The sequence below is a fragment of the Protopterus annectens genome, chromosome 6.part0 (genome assembly GCF_019279795.1).
Source record: "Protopterus annectens isolate FY-2018-M chromosome 6.part0, PAN1.0, whole genome shotgun sequence".
NCBI lineage: Eukaryota > Metazoa > Chordata > Ceratodontiformes > Protopteridae > Protopterus > Protopterus annectens.
Window position 1 is genome coordinate 1,945,301,415 of NC_056737.1, and position 25,689 is coordinate 1,945,327,103.

At 37.3% G+C, this 25,689-nt stretch overlaps 1 protein-coding gene across 2 annotated transcripts in view; it reads right to left on the minus strand.

The window, feature by feature from the left end:
- PPP1R1C (protein phosphatase 1 regulatory inhibitor subunit 1C) overlaps positions 1 to 25,689 on the minus strand; it is a 924,837-nt gene that overhangs the window by 173,291 nt on the left and 725,857 nt on the right. Inside the window, exon 5 of one of the 2 annotated variants that reach the window (XM_044075257.1) lies at positions 1,413 to 1,664. The exons of the other annotated variant lie outside the window; for it this stretch is intronic. Coding sequence (XP_043931192.1) covers positions 1,413 to 1,664 — 252 coding nt within the window. The remainder of the gene's footprint in view (positions 1 to 1,412; positions 1,665 to 25,689) is intronic. 2 annotated transcript variants of the gene reach the window in all.

The window sequence follows — 25,689 nt, forward strand, 5'->3', positions numbered from 1 at the left end:
ACATATCTTTAAACAAATAAACCAAATTCATGCATAAAATAAAACCGAAGCTTGAATATAATGTGTGGCATGCATGCCTTATTGTTGCTTTTGTTACTCCCATGTAAGCTATAGTACCTCAAAAATGGTCTTTGCTAAGCACATTTATGTCCACCTGTTTATAAAATAATACTTTTTTTTAATTAGATAAACATTTATATTTTTCTTCCTATACACAGACATTATTTATTTAATGCATATGAGATAAACATTTACTTTTTTGTTTCCTGCACACAGATATATTTTATATAATGCTGTACATGTCAACATTTTTGAAATCTATGAAAACAAGAAACTGGAATTGTTAAATAATGTACCCGGAGTAAATTAGGACATTGTGATATATTATACTGCATTCAAACAGCGATGCCTTATTCACAGAGAAGTAGATACTTGAATAAAATGGATTACCTTGTATTTGTGAACTGTCAAATATAAAAGCAGTCTTCATTAAACAGCAATAAAAAGGAAATTCTAGATCTGAAAATATTATTTTAATACACAGTGTGGAAAAGAGGCAGCAAAAGCCAGTAGTAGAAGTTAATTATATTAAGCTTCATTTTTAAATCAACATTGCATTATAGTGTATACTTTGTCCCATGAAAATTTCCCTTCTGCCATTGCAACAAATCATCCTAACAGCTTACAGGGGGTTTAGATGCAGCAGAAATACTGCAGCAATGCCACTAAAAGTGACAAGTTATCAATCACATGTAACAGGAATGAGTACTGTGGTATTTTAGACTGCTTCACAGTAAGGTTAATTTTCTTATCAAGTATGACATCGTTACCCTTATTATACATAATTGGTTCTAATGAATGCCCTTTCTGAAGCAGCATTGCAAGGAAGAGCTGTTCCTGTCCTTTCAGACTGCCGTATCAATGGAATCTGCAAAAGTATGGGTACCTGTATTATTTCAACTATATATAAAAACATTCTGACTCCTTACAAATCACATTATAAATTCTGTCTGATACAGTTATTTTCCACAGTTACGTGGATGCAGTTTATTTATCAAGTTTGTTTTTCACATTTATACTATTAAGACATCTGAAAAAAAAAACTTCCATCACTTTTGTTGAATAGCAGCCGGGTTTTTCATGTTGTGGCAATGTGAAGGCACTGAAAACATTCACAGCATGCATGATTTATGTTATGTAAGATGGAAATTAACATACTAAGAGGCAAATCAATGTTTCAGTGCAAAAAGAGCATAGATGATTTATGAGGATGGAGCATAATGCTTCCTAAGACAGAGCTGATTACCAGTCTGATAGGACATTATCTCCCATGCAGTCATCAAATTAGAAGGTTTGTGATGATTACAGTACGGGTGGATGGGGCAATGATCCTGCCACTGTTGTTAACTTACCCCCAGTACAGCAGTTGTCTGGGTGGTCTTCAGTTTTGAGTAGCAGTTTGACGCCATTTTCACTACCACTGTGTTCACAGCCATTCTGAGTGCCCCAGTCAGGGTCTGGCAGGAAGGCTGGGGCTCCGTTGCCATGACAGCACTCATTTGTCAGTGGGCTCAGTTCGTCTAAACAGCTGGTATCGCTTTCTGAGAAGTCGGGCTCCACCTGATCTTGTTTCTGAAGATGCTGCTCCACCAGGAGTTGCAATTCTAGTTCAACAAAAGTACTTGATTTAACAGTAAACCAGACAGCAGAATTTTAAAACATGTCTCATTAATGCTAGGAAACCAGACTGGGAGAAGGCTGGGCAAAAACTACTGCATCTGTCTAAAGAAGTAATTTATCTCTGCAGACTAACAGAGGAGCTATGCTCTTACAATTAGGGTAAGATGTTGTGATGAGATAGCTGGCTTTTGTCAAACAGAATGTATTCATTTCAGCATCTTGCCCCAAGCATAACTTCTTTTGCTATCTGAAGTTAGACAGTTTCATAACAACTGAATTTCTTTATTCGAGTAATGTGGAATTCTAAGTAGTTGTTGCCCAAGAATGTATCAGTAGATTGTTATATTGCTTAGACCCACTAAGTGTTTCAACCAAATAGACTTTTAGCATTTTGCAATAACTGGTATAATGAATTGGATTAAAAATGTTTGTTTTAATTTACAGTGTAAGTCATGAGGTTCATCATTAGATTACTGCTGCAGTAACCTAAGCTGTATGGAACATCTTGCCAAAGATCAGACAAATAGGCCAGCTTTCAAAGTTTTAGGGTACCTTCCAATTGCCCTAGCCCCTGACCTGCATGAGGAAATAAGATTAAAATCAGTGGCTAGGGTGCCAAAACTTCAGAACTTTCTTGATGCAGAAGATGGCCCTCCTCGATATGGGCTTTGGGTGATCAAATGTCTTCTAGCGCTTCAACACGTCTGGGTAGATAAGTACCACACTGAAAATAACCTTCCATATCATCAATTTTTGTGAACAAATGTGTTTTGTTTCAGTCAAAATATGTCATTTCAGATAATATTTGAGGTTTTAAGTGGTTGTTGCTAACTTTTTTCCTCAGAAATGTATATTTGCAGTTATGGTTCCCTGGGGGAACAACTTGAAAATGCTTCATTTTTTGTAAGGAAAGACAAAGCTTCTACATTATATTGTTTTGTTAGGGGCTTGTACTTTTAGTTTTCAGGGCTGTCATTGAAATAATTTACCACAAAACTTTAACTTGCTGTCAGTATTTTTCACTGACTCTATTAAGCTCTGCTAACAGAGTGTCAGACACCTTTTCCCATTGACAACTGGACCCGAATCCCTGTGGGGATTCACTTATTTATTTTCATTTTTTGTGTGACAAAGTGCGCCCATTCTGCATAAAAGTATAATGAGTGGTTAGAGCCAATGCATTTGGTGACTAGCACTAAAGAATTTTACCTCAGAATTGTTTTTTTTTTTATTTTATAGGCAACATTGACTCTCATATGCTCCACTATCCACCTGTGAGACCCCAGTTATATCTAGGACATCAACCTGGGCCCTGCTAACTCTATCAATCCAATCCTTAGCCACAAAAAGAAAAAAAAAAGTTATCTGGGAGGCTTTGACCTTAATGGCAGCTTCCTATTTTCCTCAGATACTGCTGTTCCTCAGATCGCTCATCTTTTCCTTTTGGTTCCATTGGTGCTGTTCCTTAGAAAACCAACAAGGACTGGGGGTAAGGCACATGCTTTGCAGTTGCTCAGCTGCCTTTTTCAAGGAAGGGAGAACCACTTTTGCAGGTATCATAAAAGGGACGCAGGGAAGCTCACCTACTAGGGTACTCTGAGGAACTTTCTTCCAGGGAATGGACCATCCTTTAAGCCAGTCTTTTTCTGGGGGGTCTCCCAGAAAAAGAAAACAGAATATTGGATATTTTTCTTCTCCCAAAATGCATGTAGAAGACTGACTGGGCTTTCCTAAGGGTTTTAGAGCCTTTCAGTATTTAACTTCTGAATCCTGTCCTCCTTTTAAAGGGAGAAGGGTTTTTTTTCCTTCTTCTTCTCTCTCTCTCTCTCTCTCTCTCTCTTCTCTCACTGCTGGATGATAGAATTTTAGTACCTTTTAAGCATATTTTTTCTGATAATGTGCAGCAGGTATTAAAGGAGGCAAACAGATTTGCAATTAGTAATATGAAATAAAATATGTGTAAAATCTTTTTATAGCTGGTGCTAAACCAAGAACAAGGACCCCTTTAAGACTCAGACTCCTGTGATTTTTAGCATCTGTGTGAGTTATTAACATCCTCTGGTCTTTCTTACTCTTCTATCAAGATTCATCTGTTGGCCGTACCAGAAAATCATAGAGGTTTAATTGGACCCCTTCTGAAATTCTCATCTCTACCTGGACAACACACACACACACACACACACACACACACACACACACACACACACACACACACACAAAAAAAAATCAACACTTTTTCTGTGGTAAGATGATCTCCCTTTTTTATCCAGACCCTGTAGAAAACCTGTAGGTAAAGGTATCTTATTGGCTCAAATAGAATATTGCCTCCTGCTAATTACTGCAGCTTCTAAAAGAAATATAGCCACCATTTAGTCTATTTCAAATGCCATTTGCAGATTTATCACTGTCTCCCCAAGAAATGAACACCACTGTAAAACCACTGAAGATGCTAACTTGTTACCTCAGAAACATGTTGACTTTCTACTTGCCTCTTAGCAATTTAAGCTTACCAAGAATGACAGCTTCCCTCCACTAACTTCCAGACTATTTAGAGATGCACCAACATAAAATCTTAGTCATCTGAACCACTCATGTCTTCTCCTCCAAACCCTCCAAATTAGGCTTCGGTGCACAGACCATGCTTTCTCAGTCCTTGGTCCCAAACTACTGAAATCTCTCCCTTCTTTTCCGAAAGATCAGTCCTCTTACCCCAATTTCCATTCAGAAATGTAAGCACATTTGAAGACACTAGGAAAATGCAACTGCTGCCTCTCTGGTCATATAACGTAACCTCTTCATTCCCTTCTTCTGTTTACATAACTTGCTCTGACTCCATTTGTGATTGCGATTCTTTCAACATACTAGCTATGATGCCACTTTATATTTAATGCAGGTATATACTGTGTTTTTTCAGTTACTCTGTATATAATGTCATTTATCTATTGCCTTTATACCCTCAAGCCAGCTATGATATTTGATTTGTACATAATATATGCATACATTGCATTTTGTCATTCTCTCTGCAAATAATGACATATATCTACTGTTTTACCTAGGCTGAGACTGAAATGGGTCTAATGGAATCAGTTTTCTACTCCAGCTAACAAATTCAAAATAAAATAATAAAATAAAAAAATACCTGTTGTCTGCCCTTAGATTAAGCAGTTTTTGAAAGGGGTTTACATATGTACCCACTTAGAAAGCAAGTGGTTTCCTTCTTGGGATCGTAATTTTTTTCTGAAAAAAAGTCACTGTTTCCTTTTGAACCTGCTCCAGAGGCCAATGTGTGGTCCTCTGTATATACTTTTACCAAGCATTACAAACTAGATTCTAGTCTAGGATTATTTTCTAGGGATTTCTGGATTCCGACCCATTTTCCTCCTCCCTTGCTTTCTAAGTTCTGGTATTTATCCCACATAACTTACTGCAGCAGTGCTCTAATGATGTACATTGTGCAGTAATGTAAGTAAATTTAAAATAAATGTAGATTTTCAAATAGATCACTGCTACAGTAGCTGCACCCTCCCACCACCCCATATTTTTCCTATTTAAATGCCAGGATGTGGGATTTTAATTACTATGGATCTTATTTGGCAGGGCTTTAGCTTCCTTCTTTTGAGGCAAGAAAGCTCTGAAGTTTTGGCATCTTAGCCACTATTTTTATCACGTTTCCCTTATGCAGAGCAGTTGCTAAGGAGCATGGAAGGTGCCTTAAAGCTTTGAAAGCAAGCCAGCTTGTCGTGTCTTTGGCAGAATATTCAATAAAGATTAGGTTACTGCAACAGTGATCTATCTGAACATCTACTGTCATGGCAAGTTTAATTACACAACTATACTTTCTATATACACATATTATTCACTGGATCTATGAAGGAAAGATTTAGCAAAATGCTGATACCCTTTAACACTAGTATACCACACATTATTTTCAGAAATGTCAAGATAAAAAAAAAGCAGACTGTTTAGATTGATCTATTGTTCGAAGCATATATTTTGCAGAGTTTTCCTGTTGTGCTTTATACACAGTAGCTCTTAGCAATTAATTACTGGTACATTGGAATTTTCTTACTTTGATGGTTACATCACATATGCATATTGAAAACCAAGCATTAAGTGACCTCACAAGGAATCAAGCAATATAGTTAATTTACATATTAACAGTCAGTAGAAAACAGAACAAGCAGAGTATTAACTTCCTATCATGTTTCTTTAATGCAACAAAACTTCATTACAGTACAAATATATTCAAGTTGATGTCCCTGATATCATGCAAATAAGATCAGAAGCGGCCATTTTGAAGAACTCTATAAACAAGCAAAGCGATGCCTTACTGACTTGTCCCTTGCACTAGGCTTTATATAATTACAGAAGAATAACTGGAATTTCAAATTATTTGCTGTAGTCAGATACTAAACAAAGATATTTATAAAGATATTTACAATGACTTTTGTAAAAGGCTAGATTTTCCATTATGGCTCGAAGAATAATTGAAAATGAGCTAGATATAAAGAACAGAGGGATAGAGCCTTAACTGTGACCAGGAGACACTGGTTTGATTAGCACCCTGGAAACTGAAGGAGCCAGGCAACAGGGATAGGACTGGTGAAGCTTTGTCTATTCTTATCTTCCTAAAGGTCAGAGGGTATGTGTACCTTTGTTATACATGTACCACCAATGAATTCTTAAAGGTGACTTAAGACCCAACAGGTGATAACTTCTTACAAGGGGGCAGGGATGTTTGAGTGGCTAAATCATCATATGAGTGACTGATGTCCCCACATCAGACTCAGTGCATACCCACCTTGTTAGCTCAAGTTATACATTAGATGGGAAGTTAGAAATACAGAAAAACCCTATAAACAGTCTGACTGATCCTGCAACAGTACTCAGTGATCTCCCCTGCTATTCCGAGCAAGATGGAAACAGCTGACAGCAACTATGTTGAGAAATAACTAGCTGCCCCATTCAGGATTAGTCAAGGTGAATGATCTACAGCTTGAGATAAGAGAGAGATCAAAGATGAATTCATCAAATGGAAATTTCCCAGATATATAAAGAAAAGGCTGGATCCAGTATAAAACACATGTTCTCACACTCTCTCTCTCTTCCTCTCTCTCTCTCTCTATATATATATATATATATCTCTGTCAAAATAAGTAGAGAATATCTTTATTATGACTACCAACACCACTCAGCAAACAAGGTATCCTTCCATAAAAATAGGCCCTCTTTTGTGCTGATATCATTCATTACAATGGCACGTTTTGTAAATATACAAACACTGCTTAAATATTCATGTATACTTCAACTTTACGCTCACTATTAAAATGTAATGTACTCTGTTAATCCCTGTATACTGTTTGCACACTGTCAGTCTATGTATAGTCTTGATATTTTTTGTAAAAAAATCTGTGGAGTTTTTATCCCCATGTCTCTGCTGAAAAGGGGATTAGTTAAACCCAGCTTCTTGTTCCCAGTAAACAAAGACAAAACAAAATAAATAAACAATGGTGGGTAAATTCATTTCATATTAGGCTGCAATCAAAACTATTTTAAATTGAATACAACCAAAGCATGACTATGAAATAATTAAAATATATGCATATGTATATATGTATGTATATAAGGAATTATCAACAAATAAAAACTAAATACACACATGCTGATGTCATGCTGACATCTACTGCAGAAGTAAAAATAACCTTAACTAAATTTTATAGAATTTGAATCAAGCCCTATCCATAGAGTACACCTATATTTAATATCCACCTCTTTTCTTTTAAATAAACCTTATTGTTTGTCAGCTTTGTTAGGAGAAGCAGAAACAACCTTATCAATATTTATGAAATTAAATACATCCCCAAGATATTTTCTCTTGTGGTGTACTGAGGCACTGCATTATCCAATATATATATAACATCACTCATATGTAAATAAAGGCCCTGTTGAAAAGGTCCTATTGGTTCTCATCTCATAAAGAGGACCACTTTGGCAAACACAAAGACAGGTCACCCTTTCTGAATTGAATGTGATGACATTTTAATTTAAAAAATCCTGTGTATTTTTACTAGTGAATGTTTTTTTTAACTACATATGGACAGAATATACAAATTCCCACAAGAAAACAACCAAGCAATCTGGTAACAATAAATGTGCCTCCTGGTTTTACCTGGTATGGATTCTTAAAACCAGAGAAATAGCTGTCCAAGTCCTAAATGAAAATTCACATATGTCGGGACTATGTGATCCAAAAAATGCATCTTCCATAAAAATAAGCCAAAATTTTGCCAAACATTTTAACTTTGTGAATATTGTTTCTATATATGGTGGCAAATCTCATAGTTTGATTATTGATAGGATCAATGCCATTCTTCTGACCAGTTAATAAAGTAGACTCCTGCCAACCTGATCTAATGCTCCACAAGAACAAAATATGTCCCTGTAGTTCTGCAGACTGTTTTTCCTAATCACCTTGTTTACTACATATATATCTCAGAGTAAGAAATACTGATAAAGAAATATTATTAGTTAGAACATCTGGATGGCACCTAGAAGCATACAATAAAGCGTTTTTAGAAAAAGGCTTACATTATAAGGAAGTTGTGACACTTACACCCAACAACTTTGTAATTGAGGCATTTAAGACTGTGACAATAGGAGGTACTGCCAGCCATGCCCGGAGAAGTAGGGCAGTAGATGTGTAACATGAGCCAGCACATCTACCTGGAATTTTGTAAATAATTATATGTCATTTGTATATCAAACTGATTTGTACAGATGCTTGTGCTGAAAATGTATCTGTGAGGTTTGCTTTTGTTAAAATATACCAACAGTGTCCCTGCTGAAAGGAAAGGAAATGTACATACATTATACTAACTGAATTAAATGTGTATGTTTCAATAGAGGACACTGGCAGAGCAAAGGTTAATCACAATCCAGCTGCAACAAACATTAAAATATATCTGAAATTAAATTACTTTATGGGTTAAAGCCATAAAGATCTTATCCCACAGTTTTGAATGAAGCCAGAGACACAATGTCTCTAAGAAGTATGGTTTATCAGCTCCTGTAAGAAGAAGAGAAGTGTTTTATGGTTTTATGACTTCCAGAAGATCTGAGCAAAGCTCTATATATATGGTAACACATAGATGCTAAATATTGGCAGCTTCTAATGTTGGTTATGGCATGGGAAACAGAGCCAGATGACCAGATGTGTGTGATGTCATTCTGTAAGCCAAAAATAATACTTAGATATTAGTAAGAGTTTGCTCTGAACATTCTGTATTCTATCTTGGATCTGACAATAAGGGTAATTCACCCATCTTGCCTTGGGGTAGTAAGTAACTTAACTAGAGAACAGTAATTATTTTATATTAGTCAGGAAAGTGAGATAAGAAATACTGTTTTTGTACAAATGTGTGAAACGTTCCATCTGTGTTATTTTTAATATCTCCTGTGACTGAATTTCTGGTTTTTACTATCAATAGATATATAGTATTTTCTTGTGTGTTTATTATTTATTATTAAATATATTTAAACTTGCCATTGTGGCTGGTCCTTTTTAGAAAATATGTAAGCTTTAGTATTTGCATATATTTATTTGGTGATAACTCTGGCCACTCCTGAAAACCTTGCTGTTTGGTCAACATTACCATTTGCATTAATATTAGCTTCACTCAGTATAATTGGGCACCCTTTTAAAAGTCTTATAGTGACTGACTGGTGGAAGTGAAACTACCTTATAGTCTGGGCAAAGTTGGTAGAGTAGGTAATCAGTCTTTCCCACGTGTGTGTGTGTGTGTGTGTGTGTGTGTGTGTGTGTGTGTGTGTGTGTGTGTGTGTGTGTGTGTGTGTTTGTGTGTGTGAAAATTAAATCTCAAAGAGTGTTTGTGACAGCTATTTGGACAGGGAAATGAAGCACTGGTTTCACAGAGGGTGCTGGAAGACTTGGCTTGGGCACTCAGCTGAGGACCTAACCCTACACATGTACTGCTGGGGCATCTAACTGGGGACCTGGAAGGAGACAGATAAAGAGATCCAGATACCGTACAGAGTGTGTTCCCTGTGTGCTCTTAAGGGAAACTGTACTTGAGGAAGAGAGGTCTGCATCTGGAAATACTGAGTGTATCCATTTCTATTCCAAGTGAACGCCCCTCTCTAGTGTCAGTGGTAAGGACTCAGGCTCCTTTATTACTGGTCCAGTATGAGGATGTCATAAAACAAAAAGTGAACAAATTATTATTAACTATAAATTTCAGACCCATGCCATTAGTATTCAAATATTAAACAAAAAAATAAAAAAGATACATCATTATCCCTCAGTGCCCAGTAATCATCCAAAAATCTCCTCAAATAAAGTGAGTTGTGAAATATATATATATATATATATATATATATATATATATGTGTGTGTGTGTGTGTGTGTTTTTCAAAAAAGCACATATACATTAGTCAGCAGAAATGGAGGAATATACAATCCCCATTGCTGTCCCATATTTCTTCAAAAAACATTTCCCATTAAAATATAAAACATGCATATTAAGGACCATATGGCATAAATGACATAGAAAAATCAATGAATACCGGTAGATAGTTCCTACTATATTGCAACCAATATGTAATAGCTTCCATTCCCTTGTCAAGACAGATGTAAATGGGCTTTCAAAATCTAAAGTGTACATCAACATAGTCTGATGGACACATACCTGATCCACAAGTCTAGAAATGTACTTACACCAACATTTTATTTATTTATTTATTTATTTATTTATTCCAGTTTGATGACTGGGGAGGTCCACTGGGCTCGGGGAGCCCATTTTCAGTGGAGGCCCAGGGAGAAAAGCTCCAGCAATACATAGTTAAATGAATAATTACTAAGAAACTTTGCATTACTGAAAAATAAACAGGTAGCATTCATAAAGAAACAATTACAATTTTGTTTAGGTGTAAAAGACAGGCAAATGGCCTTGAGGCTAGATTTTACAGTATAGTTATTTATACATAATACAAATGAGCAAGGTTAGCTAGGTGAGAGGTTAGCCAGGAGTAAAAGTGGAGGAGACCTTGAGTGGTATAGGGTGAAGAGTACAGTTGCATTTCCTGTATGAGTAAAGGTGAGAATGAAGAAGAGTTTTAAAGTTTTCGAGGTTATCGCAGGTCCTAAGAGTGCTAACATGCCAGTAAAATACAAAAAGAGGGCAAGCCCCTCCTCATGCCTATACTTCCTGCATATCAGATATATTCAGTATAATTATTTAACATTCAATATGGACTTGACTCTTTGGTAGCACTTAGGTGTTGAGAAACATTTATTTTTAGGGAAAACCTTTGTGATTGAATGTTTTCTGAATAATTATTCTTTGAACAGTCCTCATTTATCCCAAAGTTATTGTCTGCCTTATCCATCAGGTTAAGTTTACTGCGGTCTTTAAATCTGCCCACCACTGTTGTGTTTATCTTCTCTTTTAACTGTTGCCCAGTGATCCTATTCACCTTTTAAGAAAATGTAATTTATAAATAAATTGTTTCCATTCACTTAGTCCTCTTTTTCAGTGGCTGTTTGTATACGCCACACACTTCTGTACATCAGCCTTTCTGATCACACACCACCTCCAAAGGAGAACTACTCAGAGGTCTCCTCTTCTTTTTATTGTGGGTACATTCTCCCCATTCCAATGTTTCCCTTCTGTGCATTCTTCATACCATGATACCTGTTCTGCTACAGCTTCTCATTGTTTAAAGTCTGTCTTGATTCTGCATCATGTTCAGTCATTCCAGTTACTTCCAGAAAGACATTACCAGGGCGCCAACAACTCAAACAAAACTAGACTTTTATTGATAGTTAAAAAACAGCACAATGGTTAAGCGCTTTCGTCATAAAAATGACTACTTCAGAACCATAAATGACAGTAAAAATGCTGTTTGAATAGGTACATGGAAGCAGCTGATCAGACACACACCACCAGCTGAACCAATCGTACAATAGCAAACCACACCTCAATTTAAAGGTGTATACTTGTAATTCAATGTGCCCCAATAACAGTTGAAAAGTCACGTGAAAAATATATATAACTGAAGTTCCCATAAAACCTGTGGTTTAAAAAACCTGTTGCACACATAAAATGCCATCATTGGTTAAAACAACCTAAAGAAAAAATAAAAATGAGACAAAAGGTGTTTAAATACAAAACTAAACACAAGCAACCCAACAGCCAGGATTGAAAAACAGTATTTCTACTGCCAGCGAGCTTAAAAGAAGAGCTGCTTGTGTTTAGCTTTGTATTTAAACACCCTTTATTTGATTTTTATTTTTTTCTTAAGGGTGTTTTAACCAATGATGAGATTTCATCTTTGCAACAAGTTATTTTAAACCACAGATTTTACACAAACTTCAATTATATATATTTTTTTATGTTACTTTTCAACAGTTATTGGGGCACACTGAATTTCAGGTGTACACCTTTAAATTAAGGTCTGGTTTGCTATTGTATGATTGGTTCAGGTGATGGATGTGTCTGATCAGCTGTTTCCATGCACCTATTTAAATGGCATTTTTACCATCACTTACAGTTCTGAAGAAGTCATTTTTATGACGAAAGTACTAACCATTGTGATGTTTTTTTTAACTACCAATAAATGTCTGGTTTTGTTTGAGTTGATGGCATCCTGGTAACATATTTTTGGATTAGTGGCTGCTTTTGTTCCAGTTCCAGTGACAATTGTTATTTTGACTTTCAGTTACTTGAACACTCCAGTTTTGTTTTCTTGCTGTCTAATTCCAGTCATATAATTAGCCATACCTAGATTTAATGATGTCACTTTTAATGCAGGAACAATGCAGGTCTATTTGTTCATCTATTTCCTTTTTCTATTCTTGAAGCACAATGATCCATAACAGTGGATAAATGGACAAAAACAAACCCCTACCAAACTCAGTTAACTCCTTTGAATATCCAGAAATGTACACCACCACACTATAACATCAAGTAAACAGCTGCACAGATGCAGCTCTACCCCACATGAACAACAGCAGGACAAACCCCAGAAACAAACCCACATGGTGGAACCATAATATCAACAAGCTTTACAATAAAAGGAAGATAATTTTGACCATAAGAAAGAAGAGTAATTCCCAGAATGTCAAAGCTCTTCACAATGAAATAGACAAACAACTCAGGAAATTAATAAAATCCACCAAAGCAATGTTTGAGGCTAAAATAGCTACCTAAGCCAAAGACAATCACAAGACCTTTTTTAATTATGTTTTTAATCTCAAAAGCAAAATGCAGCAAACCACTGCGCTGATTGTTAATGATGTTACCTACATTGAGGCTGAAGATATAGTGAACTACTAGCCAATAAATTCAGATCTAACTTTACCCCTCTCTCACATCTATCTGTCTCTCAAGATAAGCCTGAAACTGGCTCATCTCCAGCTGTCACAGAAGATCAAGTCCTAAAAGCACTATCAAAAGCTAAAAATACTGCATCGATAGGTCCTGACAATATACTTTGGATGTATCTTAAATAGCATGAAGCATGATTTAGCAACCTCCACCTCCCCCCTGCAACAACATTGTTCAACCTCAGCCTGCATACGGGTTTTGTACCAAGCGAATGGAGAGCATTTACAGTCACTCCCCTGTATAAGGTAGAATTTTCCACAGACCTAGGCAATTAGAGACCCATAAGTCTGATCAGGCTCAGATGCAAAGCCATAGAAAGACTTATCAGGGAACTAGTTAATAAATACATAGGGAACCTCCGAACACTGGACCCATCTCAGATTGCATTTGTCAAGGGCAGGTCATGCTTAATCAACCTGGTGGACTTGTTTTGAAAAGATCACCAAAGCAATGGATGAAGGAAAAATGGTACACACTGTATACCACAATCTGGCCAAATCTTTTGACACAATACCCCAACTCAGGCATAATAGAAAAGCTAAATAAAACTGGGAATAAACCCCATATCATGCTCATGCTTGCCAACTGGCTCACAGATAGGATACAGGAAATCAAAATAGGGGAAGTTACCTCCACAAAGAGACCAGTCACCAGTGGAGTCTCCCAAGGTACACGTCAGTACAAAAGGCTCTGGCTGACTAAGTTTGCAGATGACTGCAAGCTAGGAGCAGTCATGGAATTCTATAGGAAAGCTTGCCCCAAATAAATAAATGGTGCCAAAATCATGGACTGAAACTAAATGCCAAAAAATTCATTGCCATATTTTTTGTGAAATCATCTACCCCAGGGAATTACCAGATTGACAATCTGTCCCTAACAGTTGATACCGTGATTTGGGATTTGGGAACTTCTGTGGACAGTGACCTAACTTTTAACCAAAGTTCTTCTAGACTGCACAGCTTATAAACAAGGGGATTGTGTCTAGAACTAGGGATGTCACCCCCCCCACACACACACACAAACACACACTTTAATCAGCTTCATTAGGCCAGTCATTGAATATAATACTCCCTTCGACATGTATATGTGCAGACACATGCAGCAATTGGAACACACACAGAGATGCCTTACTAAAATGATATAACGCTGAAACAATATGTCCTATATGGGCAAAGTACTGTCCCTATGCTCAGTATACCACAGACTGTTAAGAGGTGATTTGGGTCTGACATGCAAATCATCTGCTGACCCAATACTAATGGATTTATGAGACAACAACAAATGAAATTGAATCAAAAATACTTGGCTTAAGAATCTAAACCTCTTGTGTAACATCAACAGAATGGTTTGGAGGGATGAGTACATCTCACAGAGGATACCACTGCTCTGGAACACATTCCCATAAATGTAAAACAAAGCTCATCCCTGTACATGTTCAAGTACAACTTGGATCTATGGATGGGAAAAAGAAAATTCACCCCCAGAGCATAGCACTGCCCTGCTATTGGACAGAGGCAGATCTTAAATGCTTTTTCCCCATACATGGGTCCCTTCAAATTATCTATGGTATGATCCCAGTTATTCTCACTAGGGGTTATATATGATTATTGACCATGGGATGGGGAAGGCCAATCTAACACCATATGGGATAGGTTAAAGGAAGCACCAAAATGGAAATTGGGTAGGTTTAAAATGCTTAGCCTAGTGTATTACTGTGAATCTATAACAATAATGCTTCTACCAAAGAAAATAATCTTTCTTTTATTCTAATTAATGTTTAGACTGGTATCTTCAAACTAACAGTTCAGTTCACTAAGATAGTTGTTAAAGTTGGCTCCATCTTTATTGCTAGACAAGGGAAACACAATTTTGATGTCATTAGCAAATTTTGAGATCCAACATAAGTTGCAAGATGGTAAAAGTGAAAAAGACCACGTCAGTCAGAATGGATCCCAGTAAGGAACAATGGGGAATACATGAAAAGATACTAGCCCAAAATAAAAAAAAAAGTTTAACATTTTGACTCTTTGCTTCCTATTAACCCAACTGATTATCTAAGGGTTAACAAGGTGTTTCTTTAAGGAGTCTGTGATTAAGTGGTGTGCGATGGTGTCAAAGACATTGAAAAATCTAAATAAATGACACACACATGTCTCCTGATCTAAAGTAATGCCAACTGGGTCATAAAAGTCAGCCAGGTTGGTAAATGCGGATCTGTTTCTAGCATATCTATGTTGAGTCAGATCACATAAAAGATCAGTATTGCTATTAGATTCCAACAAAGTAAGAATACACCCTTCAACCATCTTGCCTAATACAGATGGTAAACTAACAGGCCTTAAATGTTTAACCATAACCGTAGCACCACTCTTGTGGATAGGGATTACAATGGCTAAAATTCACACAGTTAGAACAAAATAGAAATAGTTTAACAAGACTCTATTGAATATAGACGCTAAACATGCTAAAAATGAAGTTCTTAACTTTGACAAGGATATACCCTAGTATATTGTCTAGGCCAGGACTACTCACTTCTTTTAATCTGTCTAAAGATTTTGCAACAATATATTCATTTATAGTTGGAGAACTATTTACTGTTGTATCAATATCATAGGGCTGTATAACCTCTAATATTAAAGAAGAAGAAGTATTTGAACAATACTCATTAAATATGTGTGCCAGCTTTGTACTATCACATAAACTATTATCATCATGATGTATTTGGACCTATACATTTGATACATAGTTTGCATGCAACTATGTGAACTCATCATCATCCTCTTTCGGCTGTTCCCGTCAGGGGTCGCCAGAGCAGATCACCTGTTTCCATTTCTTCCTGTCCTCTGCATCTTGCTCTGTCACACCAACCACCTGCATGTCCTCTCTCACCACATCCATAAACCTTATCTTAGGCCTTCCTCTTTTCCTGTTACCTGGTAGCGTCATCCTTAGCATCTTTTTCCCAATATACTCAGCATCCCTCCTCAGCACATGTCCAAACTATATTACAAAAATTATGAGAAAGAGAACATAATGAGTAATACTGGCAAAGTATGCACCTGCTGCCTCAACAAGAAGTACAATATCGCTCTCAGTGCAATGCATATCATAGTAATATTCCAAGTGAACACAATACCAGGAAGTCTTTAAAATAAATTTGGAACAGGAAGGCTGTTCCAAGCACCAAAACCTTTTGGTAAAATAATATTTTCTTTTATCTTCCAAGACCCATTGGGCCTACACCTTCAGAGTGTGTCACTTTGCTCACTAGCACAGGTATTAGACTATATGACAAGCTATCGCTAAAAGCACTTTTTCCTAGAAAAGGGCATTAACAAATTGAATGGACTATCGGAATGGGTGCAAAGAGAGATTCACCAAAGTATCTAAGAGGGCATGAGAAGACCACAAAAAAAAGATTCACTTGGGTTGCAGGTATGAATGGGAGTCAGAGTAGTTAATGCAATTAAATGGTGCACTGGATAGGTATATTGTCTCCTGCCATCAAGCAAATGTCATAAAATGTCATTTCTTATTTTGAAATATTGCATCCATCTGGACACTATAAATTCCCTTAAGATTCTCCAAAAATTTCTAGATTGTTCCCCTTCTTATTTATTTTATTTATTATATATTTATTTAATGTTGTTTACTGAGGTAGAGCACTGATCAAATTTGACCATTTGCAGGCTCAGCCCAGATTACGCACATAGTAACAACAGCAATGTCACATTAAATTATAACACAGGATTGTTGAAAGTACAAATATTTAGAGCAATCCATTCAACTAAACAATTTTATTTCTAAAAACAAAACAAATTCAATTATAAATCCTTCTTTTTCAAAATAATAATAATAATGATGAAAGACTGACTCCAGATCATACCTTTTAAAGGTTTAATTGGGATAAGCACTTTCATCTTTGTAGACTTCTTCAGATAAAGTTCTTCTATCTCTTTAAGAGAGATGCTCTCTTCAGTTATATGATAAGCAGAATAAAATGAGCAATATCAAAGTTACAGTCAAGGGAAAAGTGACTAGATAGTCCAAGGAAAAGACTAATTTAATACATACCTTGGTGATGTATACAATAACGAGTACAGTGCATTCCAATGTGCAAGATTTTTGATTATATAATAGCAAATATTCTAATTCTTAAACAATCTCACTGTGAATCGCAATGTTGGTAACAAACAAAAAGTAAAAACAGCCATTGCACATGAATTACCTATGAAGAGTGTGCCCTTCATTTTTAATCCATAAATATTAGCCCTATCATTAGAAAAGTGCACATATCTCAGGACTACCATCTGAAGATCAGTTTCTACAGAACAGTAAAACCTAGACAAGAAGTCTAGAATTAGCTGTTAGTTGTAGAGCTCAACTATACCAGTAAATCTGTCCCAGGTAATTTTCACAAGGACAGAAAATGGAAATCCAGAATAAATAATTGGGACTCTACTGTAATAAGAATATCAGGATCATATAGAGAGCACCTGTAACCACATATGTTACACTTTATCAGATGAATAGTCATTATGCATCTATACTGCCAACTGGTCCAGGCCAAAGTTTCTCATCTTATGAAGAAAAGCAAGATGGCTAACTTGAATCAAAGATCATAAATAAGTCAGACAAAAATGACATCAAAATCCTTTTTCTATAGTCCTTAATACAAAGTCAGTCAATTTTACTATAGCAGTTTTGGTTCTCCTGTTCCAAAAAGCCATGCTGAGTATCACAAATAGTCCATTTGACTAGAGATTTACATTTTATAAAGTATAAACTTCATACTTTCATAAAATATTTTACAGAAAATTTAAAACAGAAATTTCAGCATTTTTATTTTTTATTTCATGGAAAAAGTAGATGCATCTTGCTATAGAAAGAGTGAGGAAGGACAGGGTTTGCTTTGAAGTGTTAAGACTCAAAGGACCAAAAAGTCACATTCTTTGAAAGAAGTTGCAATTTAGATTGTAACATGAAGAAGAACTCAGTTGGTTAAAATGTTACATTTGCTACTTTAGTTTCACCTTGAATTGTTTATGTTCATTAACTGAAGCAGAGAAGAGTCGGCAGAGTTTTTACTAGAAGTGCGGTTTAAGACCCTTGAACTGTGGGGTACAAGTTACTGTAATTTAAGATATCTTGTCCCTGACGTTACTATAATAAGAGAAGAATAAGAAGATTATATAAACACTTTCATTTTCTGTGAAGTCAGTTAGGTATGAAACCCAAGCCCATCGATGCTTAATACAATAAAACCTAGAACAGCAACCTTTATCTTTGACTTTCATTGAAGGTTATTTGAACTGCAATAAAAGTAGTAAGATTTTTTTATTCTAAAAATAGTGGAACTACTCCTAATTGTCTGGCAGTTTAGGGCAGAAGATTAAAACTATGCACATAATACACCTATTCCCTACAGCAGACTTGGGTATGATTCCAATAGCCTCCCTTTGCATACTGTGTGATTCTGAGAAAGTCACTTATCCAGACACTGCTCCCAGGTCACCCCTAATAAGGAACTATGTGTCCAGTGGACTTGCTGAATAAAATGCTATATTTATATTTTTTTATTGCTGCTAACCTACAAACCTTTAAGGTATGTGTATATGACAGAGAAGTACATTAAGATGATGCAGCCATACATGGTTACTGAATTATTTCTTAATAAAAGACTCCATGGAAAGTGGAACTGTGCTAGCAAATAGGACACCATGTTTATATTCACTTGCCTGATTTCTTAAGCTCAATTCATATTTGTTACAGCATGCTAGATTAAAATAGTATTTGTTCAGAGTTCACTGCTCAATTCTTTGTAGGCTGAGATTTTTATATGCTCACTTCTTAGCGAAGTCTGTGTGCTCTAACATTAATTCACTTTAAAAATTGAAATATGCATCACATTGTTTGACTTTAATCACTCTTTCTCCAAGGTGTAGCAACACTGGAGTGAGAATATTAAAGTTTTGGATCTGTGAAAGCTTACCCCCTCCCCCATAAAAAGCTTGGATTTTTGCCACACTCACTCACTCACTCACTCACTCACTCACTCACTCACTCACTCACTCACTCACTCACTCACTCATAAACTGGGCAGTCCAGGTAAAAGCATTCCAAGAACATGTGCACTCAAGCTGTGATTTAATGGTTGATGTAAGTGTACTAGCATGATGTAAGGTTGTAAGTAATGAGTACGTTAATAAATCCAGGACTTTCAAGCTATATTTGCTTTCAGTCATAACATATCATCTTATTTGATTTGGTCGGGTAAAAATAGTTTTCTCTAGATCTTACTTTGATGTATGAATTTAGCTAGAAAGTGCTAATGTCTAGAGCACAGTTATTGTATGTGTCACTCATCAAAAATACACATAAATGTTTTGCTTCACAAGTTAAAAAGAGAACTTCAGTTTGATAAATCAGATTACACAGATTGTTTACATAATGAATACGTTAGACTTATTTCCATTTCTTTGTGTTATACTAGCAAACGTTGTACCAAAACAGTAGTACCAGATGACTATTTAAAAAAATCTGTTAGTTTAAGCTTTGATTAGCACCTCCTGTGTGCTTCTGGGATTATAACATATTTCAGCCATGTATGACATTATGAGATTAAAGGTCACTGCAACCCTAAAAGTCACTCTAACTTCAGTATTCATAATGCCCAAGAAGTAGGCAGTGACAACAACAAGAAAGCCTACATTAAGACCTATCAGAAAAAGGGTGGACATCAGCAGCATAGAGCCTAGTTATGGCATGAGGGATAACTATGGAGGCAAGGTTTGATCATTCAGTGAGCCACTGCATCTGCCTGTGAATTTTGACTATTACTAGCAATGGTGATATAATTAGGAGATGCACATCACACTGACGAATAATTACATGCCAATACTGAGAAGGGGCAGAATAACAAAGATCAGAGAACTCTGCATTATGGGCCACTTGAATCTAAACCTTGTCAGGAAAGATATTCACTAATATGAGTTAGAAAAGTATATCAAAATAAAACTTTTTATACTAAATTGAGGTCTGTAGGGCGGCCACGGTGGTGCAGTGGTTAGCATTGCCGCCTCACAGCAAGAGGTTCTCCAGTTCGATCCTCGGCTGGGGTGCCTTCTGTGCGGAGTCTGCATGTCCTCCCTGTGGTCGTGTGGGTTTCCTCCGGGTGCTCCGGTTTCCTCCCACATCCCAAAGACATGCTGCAGGTGAATTGGACACTCTAAATTGGCCCTAGGTGTGCGTGTGAGTGTGCCTTCTGTGGAAGGTTGGGCGCCGGGCTGGCAACTCAACACCGTAAAACTCCACTTCCATTCAATGTGCGGACAGGTGATCCGCTGTGGCGACCCCTAACCGGGAAAAGCCGAAAGAAGAAGAAGAAGAATACTAAATTGAGGTCTGCATGGTGAAAACATCTCTTCTGACAGATAAGATGGAGCACAAGAAGAAGGAAAAGGCAATAAATGTTCAAGAGGCAACCAAACCTCTTAGTAGAAGAAATCTGGACGAAGCCCAACAAAATGGAGGGACAAAGGCCCCAAAATAGGAACAGCTTTTAAATATTGTCCTTACAAAAATAGAAAGTTGCTAGAGTAACAGGGTCTGTTTTAACATACATTTTCTGAAGGATTTGAAATCTGAAACTCAAATGTATGTCATTATTTAGTGACTTCAGTCCTCAGATCATCCCAGTAATTTGCCAGAATAACATAAATTTTAGGAGGAAAAGACCAAAAATATGAGCCAAAAATCTGGACATTCTGTGAAAATCTGGACAGTTGAGAGGTATAGAGGCAACAATGAAAACAGTAGAAGAGGCACTAAATGGAAAGTAAAGCTCAACAGGGCTTGAAACGTAAGTAAAAGAGACTTGCTTGCTATAATGATGCAGTAATCTGTCAATATCACAAGCAAACAAGAAGCATGAACAATATTTGTAGAGACTGCATATGGTATAATTGTATTTGGGGGGTAGAGAATGGATTTAAGGAGCAATGGTGTTGGCCTGGGGAAATGTGTATTTTGATATGATTAACTTCAATGTAACAGACAGTGATAATGGTGTTGATAAAGAAATTGGAAGGGAAGGAAGACATACTGAGTCTGAGGCTTGGGGAACAAACAGGGTACACAAAGTGGGCTGTTACAGAATTTACATAATGAAATATAGTAAAAAATAATTGTCATTGGTTGAAAAGCAGAAATAGTAAATGGACGAGGAACATACTCATTTAAGACATTCATTCTCTGACAGTTAACTGGGAAATGCCCCTATGTAGGGCTAGGACACAAACAGAAGGAGAAAATATTGGAAACTTTTGTAAAACCTGATCTTGAGCTGTGAATGATGTGTTCAGCAAGAAAGGAGATATCCTTGAGCAACTTCTAACTAATATAGACACGGTGATATTCATAGAGATAAAATAGTCCCAAGATTAACAGTTTGTCAGGCCACTTCATGTTTACCATTCTGTAACTTCACAACATGCCAAACAAACAGTCATATTGGATAACAAAACGGTTGACAAAAGTCTGTGTGGAATATAGTCATAAATAATAAAGAAATATAACAGAATTCAACATAGAATGATGAAGAAAGGAAACTGAATCAGATATGAGAAGAACAAGTAATTGAAAAAAGGTGAGACAACCAGCCTGGCTAAAGGTGGAGAAGAAGTAGGTTGCAAATGGAAAGCTGAATCTCTACAGAAGAAATAGAAGTGCAGAACCAAAACAAAAAATGTTTGCAGAATTATTCTAACAGGCCATATCAACAGAAGAGCCACAGCTCTAACTTTGTAGTTCAATTCTGTCCACCAGTGGAACTGTTATTAATATAGGTGACATTTGAAGAATGTTCAATTAATCAAATCTTAGTTCAGTGAAGTGATGGTTATTGCTCAAGTCATTGTTTAAATAACAACTGAGTAAAGTTACCAAACAACAAAGTAGCAGACTAAGTAACAACATGTGTTGGATAGCTGATATTTTATGGGGCCTAGCAGTTCTAACATATCACAGAATAGTTTGCTGATATTGTATGGGGCCTAGCAGTTTTACCATATCACAGAATGGTTCGCTGATATTTTATGGGGCCTAGCAGTTCTACTATACCACAGACTACATAGCTGACATTGTATAGGGACGAGCAGTTCTACCGTACCACAGACTAGTTAGTTATATTGTATGGGGCATAGCAGTTCTACCATACCACAGACTAGTTAGCTGATATTGTATGGAGCCTAGCAGTTCTACCATACCACAGACTAGTTAGCTAATATTGTATGGGGCCTAGCAGTTCTACCACACCACAGACTACTTATCTGATATTGTATGGGGCCTAGCAGTTCTACCATACCACACACTAGTTAGCTATATTGTATGGGGCCAAGCAGTTCTACCATACCACAGACTAGTTTGCTGATATTGTATTGGGCCTAGCAGTTCTACCATATTATAGACCAGTTAGCTGATATTGTATGGGACCTAGCAATTCTACCATGCCACACACTAGTTAGCTGATATTGTATGAGACCTAGCAGTTCTACCATACCATAGACTAGTTAGCTGATATAGTTTGGGGCCTAGCAGTTCTGCCATATCACAGACTAGTTAGTTGATATTGTATAGGGCCTAGTAGTTCTACCATACCACAGACTAATTAGCTGATATTGTATGGGGACTAGCAGTTCTACCATACCATAGAGTAGTTAGCTGATATTGTATGGTGCCTAGCCATTTTACCATACCGCAGAGTAGTTAGCTGAGATTGTGTAGGCCTAGCAGTTCTACTATACCACAGACTAGTTAGCTGATGTTGTATGGGGCCTAGCAAATCTACTATATCATAGACAACTTAGCTGATATTGTATGGGGCCTAGCAGTTCTACCATAGCACAGACTAGTTAGCTATTTTGTATGGGGCCTAGCAGTTCTTCTATACCACAGACTAGTTAGCTGAGATTGTATGGGGCCTAGCAGTTCTACCATACCACAGACTAGTTAGCTGATATTGTATAGGTCCTAGCAGTTCTACCATACCACAGACTAGTTAGCTGATATTGTATGGGGCCTACCAGTTCTACCATACCACAGACTAGTTAGCTGATATTGTATGGGGCCTAGCAGTTCTACCATACCACAGACTAGTCAGCTGATATTGTATGGGGCCTAGCAGTTCTACCACACCACAGAGTACTTAGCTGGTATTGTATGGGGCCTAGCAGTTCTACCATACTTCAGACTTGTTAGCTGATATTGTATGAGGCCTAATAGTTCTACCATACCACACAGTAGTTAGCTGATATTGTATGGGGCCTAGCAGTTCTATCATACCACAGATTAGTTGATATTGTATCGGAATAGCAGTTCTACCATACCACAGACTAGTTAGCTAATATTGTATGGGGCCTAGCAGTTCTACCATACCACAGAGTAGTTAGCTGATATTGTATGGGGCCTAGCAGTTTTACCATACCACAGAGTAGTTAGCTGATATTGTATGGGGCCTAGCAGTTCTACAATACCATAGACTAGTTAGCTGATATTGTATGGGACCTAGCAGTTCTACCATACCACAGAATAGTTAGTTGATATTGTATGGGGCCTAGCAGTTCTACCGTACCACAGACTAGTTAGCTGATATTGTATGGGGCCTAGCAGTTCTACCATACCACAGACTATTTAGCTGTTATTGTATGAGGCCTAGCAGTTCTACCGTGCCACAGACTAGTTAGCTGATATTGTATGGAGCCTAGCAGCTCTACTATAGCACAGACTAGTTAGCTGATATTGTATGGGACCTAGCAGTTCTACCATACCACAGAGCAAATCAGCCATGGAATCACTTGTGCAACAAAGAAAATCAATACATATGGATAAAGCACAAAGCCAGTTACTAAAACTGCAGCCACAATACAATGTACAATAATGGCCTTGACAGCCTGCTAAACCTATTAAGGAGAACACATATGACATTTACACAAGGAGGATGTTCCATGCAGACTTTAATGATGTCCAGGGAGAAGAGCAAAATTCCTTATGTGGCTCAGAATGTAGAGGAATACACCACTATTTTGGAACTGCAGTACACATCTACTTGGACACTGCATCCACAAAGTGGCATGCAATAAAATAGCACACATCTACAAGGACACTGCAACCACAAAGTGGCATGCAATAAAATAAGCTATATTGGTTGCAAACCAATGGGTTGCAAACTGGCTCAAGGACAGAACCCACATGGTTAGAATTGCTGGAGCCATGTCAGACTCCAAACCAGTTACAAGTGGTGTCCCACAAGGCTCAGTCCTGGGACCTCTCTTGTTCGGTATATATTTATCAGAGGTACAGGCCAACACGGAAGGACTGTGGCTGACCAAGTTCGCAGATGACTGCAAACTGGGTGCCATAATTGACTCCCCAGCTGACACAAGCATCCTACAAAAGGGCCTCATAGAAACAGACAACTGGTGCCAGAGCCATGGCCTCAAGCTAAACGCCAAAAAGTGTATAGTCATCCCCTTCGGCAAAAACAAAGTGCCCACAAATTACCACATAGATGGTAATCCATTAAGTACGGAAGAAGTAATTAGGGACCTGGGGACCCAAGTTGATAGCAATCTCTCATTCGACAACCACATGGCCAAAGTGGTTAGAAAATCATTTTATATAGCCCACCTAATCATGAAGGGATTCACATCTAGATCAGGGGAGGTCATCGTGCCTCTTTACTCATCCCTCATCAGGCCCATAATTGAGTACAATGCCCCTTTTGGGATGTACCTTACCAGACACCTGCAGCAACTGGAAAGACCCCAAAATTACCTCACCAAGAGGATCAAAGGGCTCAAACAGATGCCATATGCTGCCCGGTTAAAGAAACTCCAGCTCTACTCAGTGGCATACCGCCTGCTCAGAGGCGATCTGTGCCTGACATATAAAGCCATGTCCAACCTGGAATTAATGGATATGCTGCACCTCAGAAAATCCAAATCCCATCGAGCTACGCGCTCGAGAGACTTGAACCTCAGCACTGAAATAAATAGGACATGCTGGAGGGACAGATTCATAACCCAGAGGCTCCCTTCACTCTGGAATAAAATCCCAGTCCAGGTTAGGCAGAGTCCCTCATTGACTCTCTTCAAGAGGAATCTTGATGAGTGGATGGGAGATCGTAGATTTACTCCGGGTATCACTTCTGTGTCACTGTTAGATAGATGCACAGTATACTAACCTCGAAAAAGGGCATAGCAAAATTCATTTTAAAATGGGTGGTGAAAGCCAAACACACTCTGGCTAGGCTTGTAAATGCCCTAGGGCAGATAGCCTAGTATGAACCTATGAACCTATGAACCTATTACTCAGTTGCTGAAAGACATCTGCAAGGAAAGTGACAGCATTATGTTCTAACTCAATAACGCTTGCATCTTTGTTTTAGTAAAATAAGCCTAATATTCTTACTTTTTCTGTAAATGAGTTGCTATTACTCTGATGTCATTCAATTGTAAGTAGATTGTGAATAAAAGGCTTCAGTTGTCCAGTTCATCTAAATAGTAAACAAATAAATAATAAATATACTATATACCAACACCAGGAC